Consider the following 21,494-nt stretch of genomic DNA (forward strand, 5'->3'; position numbering starts at 1 on the left):
GGTGCACGTAATACTGTATGGAGGACTATGTGCTACCCATAATACTGTATGGAGGACTATGTGCTGACAATAATACTGTATGGAGGACTATGTGGTGCCCATTATACTGCACAGAGGACTATGTGGTGCCCATAATACTGTATGGAGGACAATGTGGTGCCCATTATACTGCACAGAGGACTATGTGGCACCCATAATACTGTATGGAGGACTATGTGGTGCCCATTATACTGTATGGAGGACTATGTGGTGCACGTAATACTGTATGGAGGACTATGTGCTACCCATAATACTGTATGGAGGCCTACGTGGTGCCCATAATACACTGACACTGTATACAGAGCTCCTGAGTATAATGTCACTGTTGGTCACTGTATTACCTGTACACTATATTCTATATACAGAGCTCCTGTGTATAATGTCTCTGGTGATCACTGTATTACCTGTACACTGACACTATATACAGATCTCCTGTGTATAATGTCACTAGTGATCACTGTATTACCTGTACACTGATACTATATACAGAGCTCCTGTGTATAATGTCACTGGCGATCCCTGTGTTACCTGTACACTGACACTATATACAGAACTCTTGTGTATAATGTGACTGGTGATCACTGTATTACCTGTACACTATATACAGAGCTCCTGAGTATAATGTCACTGGTGATCACTGTATTACCTGTACACTGACACTATATGCAGAGCTCCTGTGTATAATGTCACTGGTGATCACTGTATTACCTGTACTCTGACACTATATACAGAGCTCCTGTGTATAATGTCACTGGTGATCACTGTATTACCTGTACACTATACACTATATACAGAGCTCCTATGCATAATGTCACTGGTGATCACTGTATTACCTGTACACTGATACTATATACAGAGCTCCTGTGTATAATGTCACTGGTGATCCCTGTATTACCTGTACACTGACACTATATACAGAGCTCCTGTGTATAATGTCACTGGTGATCACTGTATTACCTGTACACTATACACTATATACAGAGCTCCTGAGTATAATGTCACTGGTGATCACTGTATTACCTGTACACTATACACTATATACAGAGCTCCTGTGTATGTCACTGGTGATCCCTGTATTACCTGTACACTGACACTATATACAGAGCTCCTGTGTATAATGGTATAATGTCACTGGTGATCACTGTATTACCTGTACACTATACACTATATACAGAGCTCCTGAGTATAATGTCACTGGTGATCACTGTATTTCTTGTACACTGACACTATATACAGAGCTCCTGTGTATAATGTCACTGGTGATCCCTGTATTACCTGTACACTGACACTATATACAGAGCTCCTGTGTATAATGTCACTGGTGATCACTGTATTACCTGTACACTATACACTATATACAGAGCTCCTATGCATAATGTCACTGGTGATCACTGTATTACCTGTACACTATATACAGAGCTCCTGAGTATAATGTCACTGGTGATCACTGTATTACCTGTACACTGATACTATATACAGAGCTCCTGTGTATAATGTCACTGTTGATCACTGTATTACCTGTACACTATACACTATATACAGATCTCCTATGCATAATGTCACTGGTGATCACTGTATTACCTGTACACTGACACTATATACAGAGCTCCTGTGTATAATGTCACTAGTGATCACTGTATTACCTGTACACTGATACTATATACAGAGCTCCTGTGTATAATGTCACTGGTGATCCCTGTATTACCTGTACACTGACACTACATACAGAGCTCCTGTGTATAATGTCACTGGTGATCACTGTATTACCTGTACACTATACACTATATACAGAGCTCCTGAGTATAATGTCACTGGTGATCACTGTATTACCTGTACACTGACACTATATACAGAGCTCCTGTGTATAATGTCACTGTTGATCACTGTATTACCTGTACACTATACACTATATACAGATCTCATATGCATAATGTCACTGGTGATCACTGTATTACCTGTACACTGACACTATATACAGAGCTCCTGTGTATAATGTCACTAGTGATCACTGTATTACCTGTACACTGATACTATATACAGAGCTCCTGTGTATAATGTCACTGGTTAAACTAGAAGAAGAGGGGACGGGAAGAAAAACATTAGACTCGAACAAAGACGACCCAGGAAAACATACTCAGAAGGGAGGTAAGAACATTTCTAAAACAATCCACAGTGAGGAGATTGGAACAAAACAAAATCCTCTAAACTGCATGCTCGCAAATGCCAGAAGCCTGACAAACAAGATGGAAGAACTAGAAGCAGAAATATCTACAGGTAACTTTGACATAGTGGGAATAACCGAGACATGGTTAGATGAAAGCTATGACTGGGCAGTTAACTTACAGGGTTACAGTCTGTTTAGAAAGGATCGTAAAAATCGGAGAGGAGGAGGGGTTTGTCTCTATGTAAAGTCTTGTCTAAAGTCCACTTTAAGGGAGGATATTAGCGAAGGGAATGAGGATGTCGAGTCCATATGGGTTGAAATTCATGGAGGGAAAAATGGTAACAAAATTCTCATTGGGGTCTGTTACAAACCCCCAAATATAACAGAAAGCATGGAAAGTCTACTTCTAAAGCAGATAGATGAAGCTGCAACCCATAATGAGGTCCTGGTTATGGGGGACTTTAACTACCCGGATATTAACTGGGAAACAGAAACCTGTGAAACCCATAAAGGCAACAGGTTTCTGCTAATAACCAAGAAAAATTATCTTTCACAATTGGTGCAGAATCCAACCAGAGGAGCAGCACTTTTAGACCTAATACTATCTAATAGACCTGACAGAATAACAAATCTGCAGGTGGTCGGGCATCTAGGAAATAGCGACCACAATATTGTGCAGTTTCACCTGTCTTTCACTAGGGGGACTTGTCAGGGAGTCACAAAAACATTGAACTTTAGGAAGGCAAAGTTTGAACAGCTTAGAGATGCCCTTAATCTGGTAGACTGGGACAATATCCTCAGAAATGAGAATACAGATAATAAATGGGAAATGTTTAAGAACATCCTAAATAGGCAGTGTAAGCGGTTTATACCTTGTGGGAATAAAAGGACTAGAAATAGGAAAAACCCAATGTGGCTAAACAAAGAAGTAAGACAGGCAATTAACAGTAAAAAGAAAGCATTTGCACTACTAAAGCAGGATGGCACCATTGAAGCTCTAAAAAACTATAGGGAGAAAAATACTTTATCTAAAAAACTAATTAAAGCTGCCAAAAAGGAAACAGAGAAGCACATTGCTAAGGAGAGTAAAACTAATCCCAAACTGTTCTTCAACTATATCAATAGTAAAAGAATAAAAACTGAAAATGTAGGCCCCTTAAAAAATAGTGAGGAAAGAATGGTTGTAGATGACGAGGAAAAAGCTAACATATTAAACACCTTCTTCTCCACGGTATTCACGGTGGAAAATGAAATGCTAGGTGAAATCCCAAGAAACAATGAAAACCCTATATTAAGGGTCACCAATCTAACCCAAGAAGAGGTGCAAAACCGGCTAAATAAGATTAAAATAGATAAATCTCCGGGTCCGGATGGCATACACCCACGAGTACTAAGAGAACTAAGTAATGTAATAGATAAACCATTATTTCTTATTTTTAGGGACTCTATAGCGACAGGGTCTGTTCCGCAGGACTGGCGCATAGCAAATGTGGTGCCAATATTCAAAAAGGGCTCTAAAAGTGAACCTGGAAATTATAGGCCAGTAAGTCTAACCTCTATTGTTGGTAAAATATTTGAAGGGTTTCTGAGGGATGTTATTCTGGATTATCTCAATGAGAATAACTGTTTAACTCCATATCAGCATGGGTTTATGAGAAATCGCTCCTGTCAAACCAATCTAATCAGTTTTTATGAAGAGGTAAGCTATAGGCTGGACCACGGTGAGTCATTGGACGTGGTATATCTCGATTTTTCCAAAGCGTTTGATACCGTGCCGCACAAGAGGTTGGTACACAAAATGAGAATGCTTGGTCTGGGGGAAAATGTGTGTAAATGGGTTAGTAACTGGCTTAGTGATAGAAAGCAGAGGGTGGTTATAAATGGTATAGTCTCTAACTGGGTCGCTGTGACCAGTGGGGTACCGCAGGGGTCAGTATTGGGACCTGTTCTCTTCAACATATTCATTAATGATCTGGTAGAAGGTTTACACAGTAAAATATCGATATTTGCAGATGATACAAAACTATGTAAAGCAGTTAATACAAGAGAAGATAGTATTCTGCTACAGATGGATCTGGATAAGTTGGAAACTTGGGCTGAAAGGTGGCAGATGAGGTTTAACAATGATAAATGTAAGGTTATACACATGGGAAGAGGGAATCAATATCACCATTACACACTGAACGGGAAACCACTGGGTAAATCTGACAGGGAGAAGGACTTGGGGATCCTAGTTAATGATAAACTTACCTGGAGCAGCCAGTGCCAGGCAGCAGCTGCCAAGGCAAACAGGATCATGGGGTGCATTAAAAGAGGTCTGGATACACATGATGAGAGCATTATACTGCCTCTGTACAAATCCCTAGTTAGACCGCACATGGAGTACTGTGTCCAGTTTTGGGCACCGGTGCTCAGGAAGGATATAATGGAACTAGAGAGAGTACAAAGGAGGGCAACAAAATTAATAAAGGGGATGGGAGAACTACAATACCCAGATAGATTAGCGAAATTAGGATTATTTAGTCTAGAAAAAAGACGACTGAGGGGCGATCTAATAACCATGTATAAGTATATAAGGGGACAATACAAATATCTCGCTGAGGATCTGTTTATACCAAGGAAGGTGACGGGCACAAGGGGGCATTCTTTGCGTCTGGAGGAGAGAAGGTTTTTCCACCAACATAGAAGAGGATTCTTTACTGTTAGGGCAGTGAGAATCTGGAATTGCTTGCCTGAGGAGGTGGTGATGGCGAACTCAGTCGAGGGGTTCAAGAGAGGCCTGGATGTCTTCCTGGAGCAGAACAATATTGTATCATACAATTATTAGGTTCTGTAGAAGGACGTAGATCTGGGGATTTATTATGATGGAATATAGGCTGAACTGGATGGACAAATGTCTTTTTTCGGCCTTACTAACTATGTTACTATGTTACTATGTTACTGGTGATCCCTGTATTACCTGTACACTGACACTATATACAGAGCTCCTGTGTATAATGTCACTGGTGATCACTGTATTACCTGTACACTATACACTATATACAGAGCTCCTGAGTATAATGTCACTGGTGATCACTGTATTACCTGTACACTGACACTATATACAGAGCTCCTGTGTATAATGTCACTGGTGATCCCTGTATTACCTGTACACTGACACTATATACAGAGCTCCTGTGTATAATGTCACTGGTGATCACTGTATTACCTGTACACTATACACTATATACAGAGGTCCTATGCATAATGTCACTGGTGATCACTGTATTACCTGTGCACTACATGCATAGCTCCTGTGTATAATGTCACTGGTGATCACTGTATATTACCTGTACACTATATACTATATACAGGTCTCCTGTGTATAATGTCACTGGTGATCACTGTATATTACCTGTACACTGACACTATATACAGAGCTCCTGTGTATAAGGTCACTGGTGATCACTGTATATTACCTGTACACTATACACAGATATGTGTATAGTGTCACTGGTGATCCCTGTATTACCTGTACATAGACACTATACACTGTATACTATATACTATATACAGAGCTCCTGTGGATAATGTCACTGGTGATCACTGTATTACCTGTGCACTACATACATAGCTCCTGTGTATAATGTCACTGGTGATCACAGTATTACCTGTACACTATATACTATATACAGAGCTCCTGTGGATAATGTCACTGGTGATCACTTTATTACCTGTGCACTACATACATAGCTCCTGTGTATAATGTCACTGGTGATCACTGTATTACCTGTACACTGACACTATATACAGAGCTCCTGTGTATAATGTCACTAGTGATCACTGTATTACCTGTACACTGATACTATATACAGAGCTCCTGTGTATAATGTCACTGGTGATCCCTGTATTACCTGTACACTGACACTATATACAGAGCTCCTGTGTATAATGTCACTGGTGATCACTGTATTACCTGTACACTATACACTATATACAGAGCTCCTATGCATAATGTCACTGGTGATCACTGTATTACCTGTGCACTACATACATAGCTCCTGTGTATAATATCACTGGTGATCACTGTATATTACCTGTACACTATATACTATATACAGGTCTCCTGTGTATAATGTCACTGGTGATCACTGTATATTACCTGTACACTGACACTATATAAAGAGCTCCTGTGTATAATGTCACTGGTGATCACTGTATATTACCTGTACACTATACACTATATACAGATCTGTGTATAGTGTCACTGGTGATCCCTGTATTACCTGTATATAGACACTATACACTGTATACTATATACTATATACAGAGCTCCTGTGGATAATGTTGTGATAGTACATAGTCTGCTCATGGTGTGGTGGCATTCATCCACTGTATGTGGAATTATTCAGTCACTATGTAGTCTGATCATAGTGTGGCAGCATTTATTTATTTTTTATTGGTCTTGGTATAGGGGAGTGTGTTGTGTATGGCGGTCACTTGTTCTCTCTGATATCAATATGGGGAAGATTTTTGATTTCCAACACAGATTAAATATGTGAACGTTTAACCCCTCCCTGTCCTGTGACTATTAGACAGTAGCACATATGCACTTACAGCGGTTCTACAGTGAAAACAAGTAATCACCTATCCTACGGCCATGTTCACACATTCAGCATAAGGTCTGTATTATGTCTCAGTATTTGTAACCCAAAAGTGATGACGTATCTCTATAATACGTTTCCTCTGATTGTTCCACTCCTTGTTTTGCCTTACAAACACTGATGTAAAACACTGACATAATACTGACCGTGTGAACGTGGCCAAAGGATAAGTGATAAGTTATAGATTGGTGGGGGTCCGACTGCTGGGACCGATCTGCAGAATGTGATCTCTTATCCCAATTAATATGGAGCGTCATGTACGACTCAACCACTGATCCATTCATTCCCTAAGGGGCTGCACGTGGCTTTTTCTGGAAGCCCCCAAAGATGATGAATGGCGCTGCCGTCAGACATCCCACCTGCCGCTCCATTTTAAAATGGGGATAAAATGGGGATAAAAGTGCCTTGTCAGGGATAAAAGTGCCTAGTCAGGGATTAAAGTGCCTTGTCAGGGATAAAAGTGCCTAGTCAGGGATTAAAGTGCCTAGTCAGGGATTAAAGTGCCTAGTCAGGGATTAAAGTGCCTTGTCAGGGATAAAAGTGCCTAGTCAGGGATTAAAGTGCCTTGTCAGGGATAAAAGTGCCTAGTCAGGGATTAAAGTGCCTAGTCAGGGATTAAAGTGCCTAGTCAGGGATTAAAGTGCCTTGTCAGGGATTAAAGTGTCTTGTCAGGGATTAAAGTACCTTGTCAGGGATTAAAGTGCCTTGTCAGGGATTAAAGTGCCTTGTCAGGGATAAAAGTGCCTAGTCAGGGATTAAAGTACCTAGTCAGGGATTAAAGTGCCTTCTCAGGGATAAAAGTGCCTTTTCAGGGATAAAAGTGCCTGGTCAGGGATTAAAGTGCCTTGTCAGGGATAAAAGTGCCTAGTCAGGGATTAAAGTGCCTTGTCAGGGATAAAAGTGCCTTTTCAGGGATAAAAGTGCCTTGTCAGGGATAAAAGTGCCTAGTCAGGGATTAAAGTGCCTTGTCAGGGATAAAAGTTCCCCATTTTTACGATTGGTGCGGTTTCCAATGGTCGAAATCCAGCGATCTGTTAGTTATCACCGACAGAACCTTTGCATCAGTGATAACTTGTTTTCATCAAAGAACCATCAATGGAAACTACGGTAATTGTACACCCCAGTTATGGGGGCGCACAGGAGATGTGCAGGAGCCGCCTATGTTTCACAGCCGACGCTCCACTATAATGGGCATAATGACTAACAGGTATGTGCATATAGCTGCAGGGTGGGCCAATAGCGTCAATTGCCCCTGTGGCCCCAGACACCCTAGTCTGACCCTGTTCTCCTACATCTGCTCCATGTATGACCTTCCTAACTCCACTACACATGATAATACACTGGACAGTCACATTGGATTCTTGTGGTAGATGTACGATGTCATGGTGTGGTTTATTATACTCTCACCGCAATACTTAGAACAGTTTCGATAGTCTGTGCTCCGATAGTCTGCGGTCCGAGAGTCAGTGGTCCGATAGTCTGCAGTCAGATAGATAGTCTGCGGTCAGATAGTCTGTGGTCAGATAGATAGTCTGCGGTCCGAAAGTCTGCGGTCCGAGAGTCTGCGGTCCAAGAGTCTGCGGTCAGATAGTCTGCAGTCAGATAGTCTGCAGTCAGATAGTCTGCGGTCAGATAGTCTGCGGACAGATAGTCTGCGGACAGATAGTCTGCAGTCAGATAGTCTGCGGTCCAAGAGTCTGCGGTCAGATAGTCTGCGGTCAGATAGTCTGCGGTCAGATAGATAGTCTGCGGTCAGATAGATAGTCTGCGGTTAGATAGATAGTCTGCGGTTAGATAGATAGTCTGCGGTCAGATAGATAGTCTGCGGTCAGATAGTCTGCGGTCAGATAGTCTGCGGTCAGATAGTCTGCGGTCAGATAGATAGTCTGCGGTCAGATAGATAGTCTGTGGTCAGATAGATAGTCTGCGGTCAGATAGATAGTCTGCGGACAGATAGATAGTCTGCGGTCAGATAGTCTGCGGTCAGATAGTCTGCGGTCAGATAGTCTGCGGTCAGATAGATAGTCTGCGGTCAGATAGATAGTCTGCGGACAGATAGATAGTCTGCGGTCAGATAGATAGTCTGTGGTCAGATAGAATGTCTGCGGTCAGATAGATAGTCTGCGGTCAGATAGTCTGCGGTCAGATAGATAGTCTGCGGTCAGATAGATAGTCTGCGGTCAGATAGTCTGCGGTCAGATAGATAGTCTGCGGACAGATAGATAGTCTGCGGTCAGATAGATAGTCTGCGGTCAGATAGTCTGCGGTCAGATAGATAGTCTGCAGTCAGATAGATAGTCTGCGGACAGATAGATAGTCTGCGGTCAGATAGATAGTCTGCGGTCAGATAGATAGTCTGCAGTCAGGGCTGAAGCTTGTTGCGGTCTGAAGTGTGATGACTTTCATTATGAATGGATTTCCAGGGTAATGGCTGGTGGATCTTCGCACCTGTGTTGTGTAAGAGGGTCTCAGGTCCCCACAGTTGCACCCTCCTCTCCTTCCGTGTGACCCCCCTGTGCACTGTATATAAATATGTTATGTATTCTTAATGTATCATGCTGTGTTTGCCTGGTCCTAATGTTTACTATTGTAAGGTATGTAAGTGTGTGTTAGAAGTAGGGAAAGAGTTAAGTAACTAAGGGGGCTGGGTCAGCAGCATCCAGAGCAGACAGAAAGCCTGGCACGTGGTCCAGGGCAGATGTGTAACAGATGGGGCATTGCCAGACGCCCGGATGGGAGAGATCTGCTGCCCCAGACCAAGGAGCTGTACTGACTGAATGCTAACAACACAGGTCCCAGGACTTGGGAAGGACCTTCGCTGAAGGAGCCTCAGGCGCCCAGATGCCAGCGATTGGATGACTGCGAATCTGGGCCACTGTGAACGTCGTGGGTACGGCCGCAGCACGTGTCAGGGAAAGAGCAGGAAGCCAGTGTTGAAATTGTCTTTTTGTCCATCCCTCATCGTTTGTTCAATAAAAGTTCCTTATCCCTGTCTATGTACTGTGCCTTTAAACAATTCACCACAACTACCTAATGTCAGCCTTGTTACACATGTATAGATCGCTGTCTTGCCTCAGTTTGTGATCCTGCCCAATCTAGAGGATTCTAGGAGCGGGGTGGTGGAGGTCATTGGGATGTAACCCCTTGTGCTCCACTATCACTGATGAACCCCTATTTTGGAGCAGATTGGTTGGGATACAGTCACGGGGTGGATCCGCTCTCGCCAGTCATGTTACCTTTGGTTCCTCTTCCGGCTTTTCCTCACATATACATAAAATGCCACCGCTGTAACCGCAAAGAGGACGCCAAATAAAATGGCTAACATGTCACCTGTAGAGGGAAGGGGAGGCGTTAACCTAGAAATTCGGAGGCCTTGCTCAATGTCATCATTAACAGGTCATCATTACCTGTTCCCAACGGAGAGGTTCCCTGACCGTGATCACCTGTGCAGGAGACAAACCGCAGGGTAAGGAGGGAACACAAAAACACAACAGACATGGAGTACATGATAGATGGAGGCTCTCTAGATACAGGTCACATGGGACACAGGCCGGATATAGGGCACGAAGCTCCTCACACCGGACACATGCCGGATATAGGGCACGACGCTCCTCACACTGGACACATGCCGGATATAGGGCGCAACGCTCCTCACACTGGACACAGGCCGAATATAGGGCACGAAGCTCCTCACACTGGACACACGCCGGATATAGGGCACGACGCTCCTCACACTGGACACATGCCGGATATAGGGCACGACGCTCCTCACACTGGACACACGCCGGATATAGGGCACGACGCTCCTCACACTGGACACATGCCGGATATAGGGCACGACGCTCCTCACACTGGACACATGCCGGATATAGGGCGCAACGCTCCTCACACTGGACACAGGCCGAATATAGGGCACGAAGCTCCTCACACTGGACACACGCCGGATATAGGGCACGACGCTCCTCACACTGGACACATGCCGGATATAGGGCACGACGCTCCTCACACTGGACACACGCCGGATATAGGGCACGACGCTCCTCACACTGGACACATGCCGGATATAGGGCACGACGCTCCTCACACTGGACACATGCCGGATATAGGGCACGAAGCTCCTCACACTGGACACACGCCGGATATAGGGCACGACGCCCCTCACACTGCACACATGCCGGATATAGGGCACGACAATCCTCACACTGGACACAGGCCGAATATAGGGCACGACACTCCTCACACTGGACACACACTAGATATAGGGCACGAAGCTCCTCACACTGGACACACGCCGGATATAGGGCAATACACTTCACATACTGGACACACGCCAGATATAGGGCAATACACTCCACATACTGGACACAGGCCGAATGTAGGGCACGACGCTCCTCACACTGGACACAGGCCGGATATAGGGCAATATACTCCTCACACTGGACATAGGGAAATACGCTCCATACACTGGACACAGGCCGGATATAGGGCACGAAGCTCCTCACACTGGACACACATCGGATAGAGGGTACAACACTCCTCACACTGGACATAGGGAAATACGCTCCATTCACTGGACACGCCGGATATAGGGCACGAAGCTCCTCACACTGGACACACATCGGATAGAGGGTACAACACTCCTCACACTGGACATAGGGAAATACGCTCCATACACTGGACACAGGCCGGATATAGGGCACGAAGCTCCTCACACTGGACACATGCCGGATATAGGGCACGACGCTCCTCACACTGGACACACGCCGGATATAGGGCAATACACTCCACATACTGGACACACACCGGATATAGGGCAATACACTCCACATACTGGACACAGGCCGAATGTAGGGCACGACGCTCCTCACACTGGACACAGGTCGGATTGTTGTGAATTCTGTGGCTGAGTTCACTCCTGTGGTCACAAGTGGTATTGCAGTCTCTGGGCTTCCTCCCTCAGGTGTTTTGGTGAGCTCGTTGGCTGCCTTGCTATTTAGCTCCACCTGAGTCTGTCTTCCTTGCTCCTTGTCAATGTTCCAGTGTTGGATCTGAGCTACTGCATCTTTCCTTTGGCCTGCTGCTCTGCTAGATAAGTGCTTCTAGTTTGTTTTCTGTTTTTTCTGTCCAGCTTGCTATTAACTTTTGCTGGAAGCTCTGAGAAGCAAAGGGGTGCACCGCCGTGCTGTTAGTTCGGCACGGTGGGTCTTTTTGCCCCTTTGCGTGGTTTTCGTTTTAGGGTTTTTTGTAGACTGCATAGTTCTCTTTGCTATCCTCGCTCTGTCTAGAATATCGGGCCTCACTTTGCTGAATCTATTTCATTCCTACGTTTGTCTTTTCATCTTGCTAACAGTCATTATATGTGGGGGGCTGCCTATTCCTTTGGGGTATTTCTCTGAGGTAAGTCAGGCTTGTATTTCTATCTTCAGGCTAGTCAGCTCCTCAGGCAGTGCCGAGTTGCATAGGTAGTGATAGGCGCAATCCACTGCTGCTTATAGTTGTGTGAGGATAGATCAGGTACTGCAGTCTACAGAGATTCCACGTCTCAGAGCTCGTCCTATTGTTTTTGGTTATTGCCAGATCTCTGTATGTGCGCTGATTACTGCACGCTGTGTTGCCTGATTGCCAGCCATAACAGTACAAGGAGCCACACCAATGATTCCCAATAGAGGGAAAAAAGAAATCCTGACATCATTTTTTTTTCTTAGCTCTGTCTTCAGTCTTTTTTTTCCCCTAGACATTAGAGTGCTTCAGGACACAGCTGTGGACATGGATATTCAGGCTCTGTGCTCCTCAATGGATAATCTCGTTGTAAATGTACAAAAGATTCAAGATACTATTGATCAGAAATCGATGCTAGAACCAAGAATTCCGATTCCTGATTTGTTTTTTGGTGACAGAACTAAGTTCCTGAGCTTCAGAAATAATTGTAAGCTATTTTTGGCCTTGAAACCTCATTCTTCTGGTAATCCTATTCAACAGGTTTTGATTATTATTTCTTTTTTGCGCGGCGACCCACAGGACTGGGCGTTTTCTCTTGCACCAGGAGATTCTGCATTGAGTAATGTTGATGCATTTTTCCAGGCGCTGGGATTGCTTTACGATGAGCCTAATTCAGTGGATCAGGCTGAGAAAAATCTGCTGGCTTTATGCCAGGGTCAGGATGATGTAGAAGTATATTGTCAGAAATTTAGGAAGTGGTCAGTACTCACTCTGTGGAATGAATCTGCACTAGCGGCTTTGTTCAGAAATGGTCTCTCTGAAGCTCTTAAGAATGTAATGGTGGGATTTCCTATGCCTGCTGGTTTGAATGAGTCTATGTCCTTGGCCATTCAGATCGGTCGTCGCTTGCGCGAGCGTAAATCTGTGCACCATCTGGCGGTATTGTCTGAGAGTAAACCTGAGCCTATGCAGTGCGACAGGACTATGACTAAAGTAGAACGGCAAGAACACAGACGTCTGAACAGACTGTGTTTCTATTGTGGTGATTCTACTCATGCTATTTCTAATTGTCCTAAGCGCACTAGGCGGTTCGATAGCTCTGCCGTTATTGGTACTGTACAGTCCAAATTCCTTCTGTCCATTACCTTGATATGCTCTTTGTCATCGTATTCTGTCATGGCGTTTGTGGATTCAGGCGCTGCCCTGAATCTGATGGATTTGGATTATGCTAAACGTTGTGGATTTTTCTTGGAGCCTTTGCGGTGTCCTATTCCGTTGAGAGGAATTGATGCTACACCTTTGGCCAAGAATAAGCCTCAGTACTGGGCCCAGCTGACCATGTGCATGGCTCCTGCACATCAGGAAGTTATTCGCTTTCTGGTACTGCATAATTTGCATGATGTGGTCGTGTTGGGGTTGCCATGGCTACAAACCCATAATCCAGTATTGGATTGGAACTCTATGTCGGTAACCAGCTGGGGTTGTCAGGGAGTACATGGTGATGTTCCATTTTTGTCTATTTCGTCATCCATTCCTTCTGACATCCCAGAGTTCTTGTCGGACTTTCAGGATGTATTTGAAGAGTCCAAGTCTGATGCCCTACCTCCGCATAGGAATTGTGATTGTGCTATCGATTTGATTCCTGGTAGTAAATTCCCTAAGGGTCGTTTATTTAATTTGTCCGTACCTGAACACACCGCTATGCGCAGTTATGTGAAGGAGTCCCTGGAGAAGGGACATATTCGCCCATCGTCGTCACCATTGGGAGCAGGGTTCTTTTTTGTAGCCAAGAAGGATGGTTCGCTAAGACCGTGTATTGATTACCGCCTTCTTAATAAGATCACTGTTAAGTTTCAGTATCCCTTGCCATTGATTTCTGACTTGTTTGCTCGGATTAAGGGGGCTAGTTGGTTTACTAAGATTGATCTTCGTGGTGCGTATAATCTGGTGAGAATCAGGCAGGGAGATGAATGGAAAACGGCATTTAATACGCCCGAGGGTCATTTTGAGTATCTGGTGATGCCGTTCGGACTTGCCAATGCTCCATCTGTTTTTCAGTCTTTTATGCATGACATTTTCCGTGAGTATCTGGATAAATTCCTGATTGTTTACTTGGATGACATTTTGATCTTCTCTGATGATGGGGAGTCTCATGTGAAGCAGGTCAGAATGGTTTTTCAGGTCCTGCGTGCTAATTCCTTGTTCGTGAAGGGATCAAAGTGTCTCTTCGGTGTGCAGAAAGTTTCATTTTTGGGGTTCATCTTTTCCCCTTCTACTATCGAGATGGATCCGGTTAAGGTTCAGGCCATCCAGGATTGGACTCAGCCGACATCTCTAAAAAGTCTGCAGAAATTCCTGGGCTTTGCTAATTTTTATCGTCGCTTCATCTGTAATTTTTCTAGCATTGCCAGACCATTGACCGATTTGACCAAGAAGGGTGCTGATTTGGTTAATTGGTCTTCTGCTGCCGTGGAAGCTTTTCAGGAGTTAAAGCGTCGTTTTTGCTGTGCCCCTGTGTTGTGTCAACCTGATGTTTCTCTTCCGTTCCAGGTCGAGGTTGATGCTTCTGAGATTGGTGCAGGGGCGGTTTTGTCACAGAGAGGTTCTGGTTGCTCAGTGTTCAAACCATGTGCTTTCTTTTCCAGGAAATTTTCTGCTGCTGAGCGTAATTATGATGTGGGCAACCGAGAGTTGCTGGCCATGAAGTGGGCATTCGAGGAGTGGCGTCATTGGCTTGAGGGTGCTAAGCATCGCGTGGTGGTTTTGACTGATCATAAGAACCTTACTTATCTTGAGTCTGCCAAGCGCTTGAATCCTAGACAGGCCCGTTGGTCGTTATTTTTTGCTCGTTTTGATTTTGTGATTTCATACCTTCCGGGCTCTAAAAATGTGAAGGCGGATGCTCTGTCTAGGAGTTTTGTGCCCGACTCTCCGGGGTTATCTGAGCCGGCGAGTATCCTCAAGGAAGGAGTCATTGTGTCTGCCATCTCCCCTGATTTGCGGAGAGTGTTGCAGAAATTTCAGGCTAATAAACCTGATCGTTGTCCGGCCGAGAAACTGTTCGTCCCTGATAGGTGGACTAGTAAAGTTATCTCTGAACTTCATTGTTCGGTGCTGGCCGGTCATCCAGGAATCTTTTGTACCAGGGAGTTGGTTGCTAGATCCTTCTGGTGGCCATCTCTGTCACGGGATGTGCGTGCTTTTGTGCAGTCCTGTGGAATTTGTGCTAGGGCTAAGCCCTGCTGTTCACGTGCCAGTGGGTTGCTTTTGCCCTTGCCGGTCCCGAAGAGGCCTTGGACACATATTTCGATGGATTTCATTTCTGACCTTCCCGTTTCTCAAAAAATGTCGGTCATTTGGGTGGTCTGTGATCGCTTTTCTAAAATGGTCCATCTGGTGCCCTTGGTTAAATTGCCTTCCTCCTCTGATTTGGTGCCTTTGTTCTTCCAGCATGTGGTTCGTTTACATGGCATTCCTGAGAATATTGTTTCTGACAGAGGTTCCCAGTTTGTCTCGAGGTTCTGGCGAGCCTTTTGTGGTAGGATGGGCATTGACCTATCTTTCTCCTCGGCCTTCCATCCTCAGACTAATGGCCAGACCGAACGAACCAATCAGACCTTGGAAACATATCTGAGATGTTTTGTTTCCGCTGACCAGGATGATTGGGTGTCATTTTTGCCGTTGGCTGAGTTCGCCCTTAATAATCGGGCCAGCTCGGCTACCTTGGTCTCTCCATTTTTCTGCAATTCTGGGTTCCATCCTCGTTTCTCTTCAGGACAGGTTGAGTCTTCGGACTGTCCTGGTGTGGATTCTGTGGTGGACAGGTTGCAGCAGATCTGGACTCAGGTAGTGGACAATTTGACCTTGTCCCAGGAGAAGGCTCAGCTTTTCGCTAATCGCAGACGCCGTGTGGGACCCCGACTTCGTGTTGGGGATCTGGTTTGGTTATCTTCTCGTCATATTCCTATGAAGGTTTCCTCTCCTAAATTTAAACCTCGTTTTATTGGTCCGTATAGGATTTCTGAGATTCTCAATCCGGTGTCTTTTCGTCTGACCCTCCCAGACTCCTTTTCCATACATAATGTATTCCATAGGTCGTTGTTGAGGAGATACGTGGCACCTATGGTTCCATCTGTGGAGCCTCCTGCCCCTGTTTTGGTGGAGGGGGAATTGGAGTATATTGTGGAGAAGATTTTGGATTCTCGTGTCTCTAGACGGAAACTCCAGTATCTGGTCAAATGGAAGGGTTATGCTCAGGAAGATAATTCCTGGGTTTTTTTGCCTCTGATGTCCATGCCCCAGATCTTGTTCGTGCCTTTCATGTGGCTCATCCTGGTCGGCCTGGGGGTTCTGGTGAGGGTTCGGTGACCCCTCCTCAAGGGGGGGGGTACTGTTGTGAATTCTGTGGCTGAGTTCACTTCTGTGGTCACAAGTGGTATTGCAGTCTCTGGGCTTCCTCCCTCAGGTGTTTTTGTGAGCTCGTTGGCTGCCTTGCTATTTAGCTCCACCTGAGTCTGTCTTCCTTGCTCCTTGTCAATGTTCCAGTGTTGGATCTGAGCTACTGCGTCTTTCCTTGGTCCTGCTGCTCTGCTAGATAAGTGCTTCTAGTTTGTTTTCTGTTTTTTCTGTCCAGCTTGCTATTAACTTTTGCTGGGAGCTCAGAGAAGCAAAGGGGTGCACCGCCGTGCTGTTAGTTCGGCACGGTGGGTCTTTTTGCCCCTTTGCGTGGTTTTCGTTTTAGGGTTTTTTGTAGACTGCATAGTTCTCTTTGCTATCCTCGCTCTGTCTAGAATATCGGGCCTCACTTTGCTGAATCTATTTCATTCCTACGTTTGTCTTTTCATCTTGCTAACAGTCATTATATGTGGGGGGCTGCCTATTCCTTTGGGGTATTTCTCTGAGGTAAGTCAGGCTTGTATTTCTATCTTCAGGCTAGTCAGCTCCTCAGGCAGTGCCGAGTTGCATAGGTAGTGATAGGCGCAATCCACTGCTGCTTATAGTTGTGTGAGGATAGATCAGGTACTGCAGTCTACAGAGATTCCACGTCTCAGAGCTCGTCCTATTGTTTTTGGTTATTGCCAGATCTCTGTATGTGCGCTGATTACTGCACGCTGTGTTGCCTGATTGCCAGCCATAACACCGGATATAGGGCAATATACTCCTCACACTGGACATAGGGAAATACGCTCCATACACTGGACACAGGCCGGATATAGGGCACGAAGCTCCTCACACTGGACACACATCGGATAGAGGGTACAACACTCCTCACACTGGACATAGGGAAATACGCTCCATACACTGGACACGCCGGATATAGGGCACAAAGCTCCTCACACTGGACACACATCGGATAGAGGGTACAACACTCCTCACACTGGACATAGAGAAATACGCTCCATTCACTGGACACGCCGGATATAGGGCACGAAGCTCCTCACACTGGACACACATCGGATAGAGGGTACAACACTCCTCACACTGGACATAGGGAAATACGCTCCATACACTGGACACAGGCCGGATATAGGGCACGAAGCTCCTCACACTGGACACACGCTGGATATAGGGCACGAAGCTCCTCACACTGGACACAGGCCGAATATAGGGCACGACGCTCCTCACACTGGACACACACTAGATATAGGGCACGAAGCTCCTCACACTGGACACAGGCCGGATATAGGGCACGACGCTCCTCACACTGGACACATGCCGGATATAGGGCACGACGCTCCTCACACTGGACACACACTAGATATAGGGCACGAAGCTCCTCACACTGGACACAGTGATCCTCCTGCCCCGGTTTTGGTTGAGGGGGAGTTGGAGTATGTGGTGGAGAAGATTTTGGATTCTCGTATTTCGAGATGGAAACTCCAGTACCTGGTTAAGTGGAAGGGTTATGGTCAGGAAGATAATTCCTGGGTCTTTGCCTCTGATGTTCATGCTGCCGATCTGGTTCGTGCCTTTCATTTGGCTCATCCTGGTCGGCCTGGGGGCTCTCGTGAGGGTTTGGTGACCCCTCCTCAAGGGGAGGGTACTGTTGTGAATTCTGTGGTCAAGCTCCCTCCTGTGGTCATGAGTGGTACTTCGGCTGGTTCTGTCCATGGGCTTCCTCTGGTGGATGTGAGTGGGGCTGCGGCTTCTGAGTTTCCTTCCTCAGGTGACGAGGTTAAGTCGTTAGGTGCTGCTCTATTTAACTCCACCTAGTTCTTTGCTCCTTGCCTCCAGTCAATGTTCCAGTATTGGTCTTGCTCTCTCCTGGATCGTCCTGTGACCTGTCTTCCCTGCATAAGCTAAGTTTTGCTTGTGTTTCTTTTGTTTGCTATTTTTTCTATCCAGCTTGCTATATTGGTTTGTCTTGCTTGCTGGAAGCTCTGGGACGCAGAGGGAGCACCTCCGTACCGTTAGTCGGTGCGGATGGTCTTTTTGCGCCCTCTGCGTGGTTGTTTGTAGGTTTTTGTGCTGACCGCAAAGCGATCTTTCCTATCCTCGGTCTATTCAGTAAGTCGGGCCTCACTTTGCTAAAATCTATTTCATCTCTGTTTGTATTTTCATCTTTACTCACAGTCATTATATGTGGGGGGCTGCCTTTTCCTTTGGGGAATTTCTCTGAGGCAAGGTAGGCTTATTTTTCTATCTTCAGGGCTAGCTAGTTTCTTAGGCTGTGCCGAGGTGCCTAGGTCTGGTCAGGAGCGCTCCACGGCTACTTCTAGTGTGGTATGATCGGATTAGGGATTGCGGTCAGCAGAGTTCCCACGTCTCAGAGCTCGTCCTATATTATTAGTAACTATCAGGTCATTTTGTGTGCTCTTAACTACCAGGTCCATTGTGGTTCTAAACCACCAGTTCATAACAGTACTGGAGGCCCAAAGTACTAATGCTTCTCAATAGAGGGAAAAGAGAAGTTCTGAGACCATTTTTTTTTCTCGGCACTGTGTTTTGTCTTTCTTTTCCCCTAGACATTTGGGTGATTCAGGACACAGGTGTACTGATGGACATTAAAGGTCTGTCTTCTTGTGTGGATCATCTCACTGCAAGAGTACAAAATATTCAAGACTTTGTGGTTCAGAATTCTATGTTAGAGCCTAGAATTCCTATTCCTGATTTATTTTCTGGAGATAGAGCTAAGTTTCTGAATTTCAAAAATAATTGTAAACAGTTTCTGGCTTTGAAACCCCGCTCCTCTGGTGACCCAGTTCAACAAGTAAAGATCATTATTTCTTTATTACGTGGCGACCCTCAAGACTGGGCATTTTCCCTTGCGCCAGGAGATCCTGCATTATGTGATATTGATGCGTTTTTTCTGGCGCTCGGATTGCTTTATGATGAACCTAATTCAGTGGATCAGGCAGAGAAAATCTTGCTGGCTCTGTGTCAGGGTCAGGATGAGGTAGAGATATATTGTCAGAAGTTTAGGAAGTGGTCTGTGCTCACTCAATTGAAAGAATGTGCTCTGGCAGCAATTTTCAGAAAGGGTCTCTCTGAAGCCGTTAAGGATGTCATGGTGGGATTTCCTATGCCTGCTGGTCTAAATGAGTCTATGTCTTTGGCCATTCAGATCGATCGACGCTTACGTGAGCGTAAAACTGTGCACCATTTGGCGGTATTATCTGAGCATAAACCTGAGCCTATGCAATGTGATAGGACTTTGACCAGAGCTGAACGGCAAGAACACAGACGTCGGAATGGGCTGTGTTTTTACTGTGGTGATTCCACTCATGCTATCTCCGATTGTCCTAAGCGCACTAAGCGGTTCGCTAGGTCTGCCACCATTGGTACGGTACAGTCGAAATTTCTTTTGTCCATTACTTTGATCTGCTCTTTGTCATCCTATTCTGTCATGGCATTTTTGGATTCAGGCGCTGCCCTGAATTTGATGGACTTGGAGTTTGCTAGGTGCTGTGGGTTTTTCTTGGAGCCCTTGCAGTATCCTATTCCATTGAGAGGAATTGATGCTACGCCTTTGGCCAAGAATAAGCCTCAGTACTGGACCCAACTGACCATATGCATGGCTCCTGCGCATCAGGAGGATATTCGCTTTTTGATGTTGCATAATCTGCATGATGTGGTCGTGTTGGGGTTGCCATGGCTACAGGTCCATAACCCAGTATTGGATTGGAAATCTATGTCTGTGTCCAGCTGGGGTTGTCAGGGGGTACATGGTGTTGTTCCATTTCTGTCTATTTCATCATCCACCCCTTCTGAGGTCCCAGAGTTTTTGTCGGATTAACGGGATGTATTTGATGAGCCCAAGTCCAGTGCCCTACCTCCGCATAGGGATTGCGATTGTGCTATCGATTTGATTCCTGGTAGTAAGTTTCCTAAAGGTCGACTGTTTAATTTGTCTGTGCCTGAGCACGCCGCTATGCGGAGTTATGTAAAGGAATCCTTGAAGAAGGGTCATATTCGCCCGTCGTCGTCGCCATTGGGAGCAGGGTTCTTTTTTGTGGCCAAGAAGGATGGTTCTTTGAGAACTTGTATTGATTACCGCCTTCTTAATAAAATCACAGTCAAATTTCAGTACCCCTTGCCGCTGCTGTCTGATTTGTTTGCTCGGATTAAGGGGGCTAGTTGGTTCACCAAGATAGATCTTCGTGGTGCGTATAATCTTGTGCGTATTAAACAGGGCGATGAATGGAAAACAGCATTTAATACGCCCGAGGGCCATTTTGAGTACCTGGTTATGCCATTCGGGCTTTCCAATGCTCCATCAGTATTTCAGTCCTTTATGCATGACATCTTCCGAGAGTACCTGGATAAATTCCTGATTGTATACTTGGATGATATTTTGGTAGTCTCGGATGATTGGGAGTCTCACGTGAAGCAGGTTAGAATGGTGTTCCAGGTCCTGCGTGCGAATTCTTGGTTTGTGAAGGGGTCAAAGTGTCTCTTTGGTGTTCAGAAGGTTTCATTTTTGGGTTTCATTTTTCCCCTTCTACTATCGAGATGGACCCTGTTAAAGTTCAGGCCATTTATGATTGGACTCAGCCGACATCTCTGAAGAGTCTGCCAAAGTTCCTGGGCTTTACTAATTTTTATTGTCGCTTCATCAATATTTTTCTAGTATTGCTAAACCGTTGACTGATTTAACCAAGAAGGGTGCTGATGTGGTCAATTGGTCTTCTGCTGCTGTGGAAGCTTTTCAGGAGTTGAAGCGTCGTTTTTCTTCTGCCCCTGTGTTGTGCCAGCCAGATGTTTCGCTC

The 21,494-nt window shown here is 45.3% G+C and overlaps 1 protein-coding gene across 1 annotated transcript in view; it reads right to left on the bottom strand.

The window, feature by feature from the left end:
* Positions 1–21,494, bottom strand: part of CA9 (carbonic anhydrase 9) — a 290,038-nt gene that overhangs the window by 21,752 nt on the left and 246,792 nt on the right. The window contains exons 10-11 of the mRNA XM_069745328.1: positions 10,254–10,289; positions 10,083–10,176 (exon numbers count right to left, since the gene is read on the bottom strand). Of these exons, the coding sequence (XP_069601429.1) occupies positions 10,083–10,176; positions 10,254–10,289 (130 nt within the window). The remainder of the gene's footprint in view (positions 1–10,082; positions 10,177–10,253; positions 10,290–21,494) is intronic.

Source organism: Ranitomeya imitator, chromosome 1, assembly GCF_032444005.1.
Source record: "Ranitomeya imitator isolate aRanImi1 chromosome 1, aRanImi1.pri, whole genome shotgun sequence".
NCBI classification, from domain to species: Eukaryota; Metazoa; Chordata; class Amphibia; order Anura; family Dendrobatidae; genus Ranitomeya; species Ranitomeya imitator.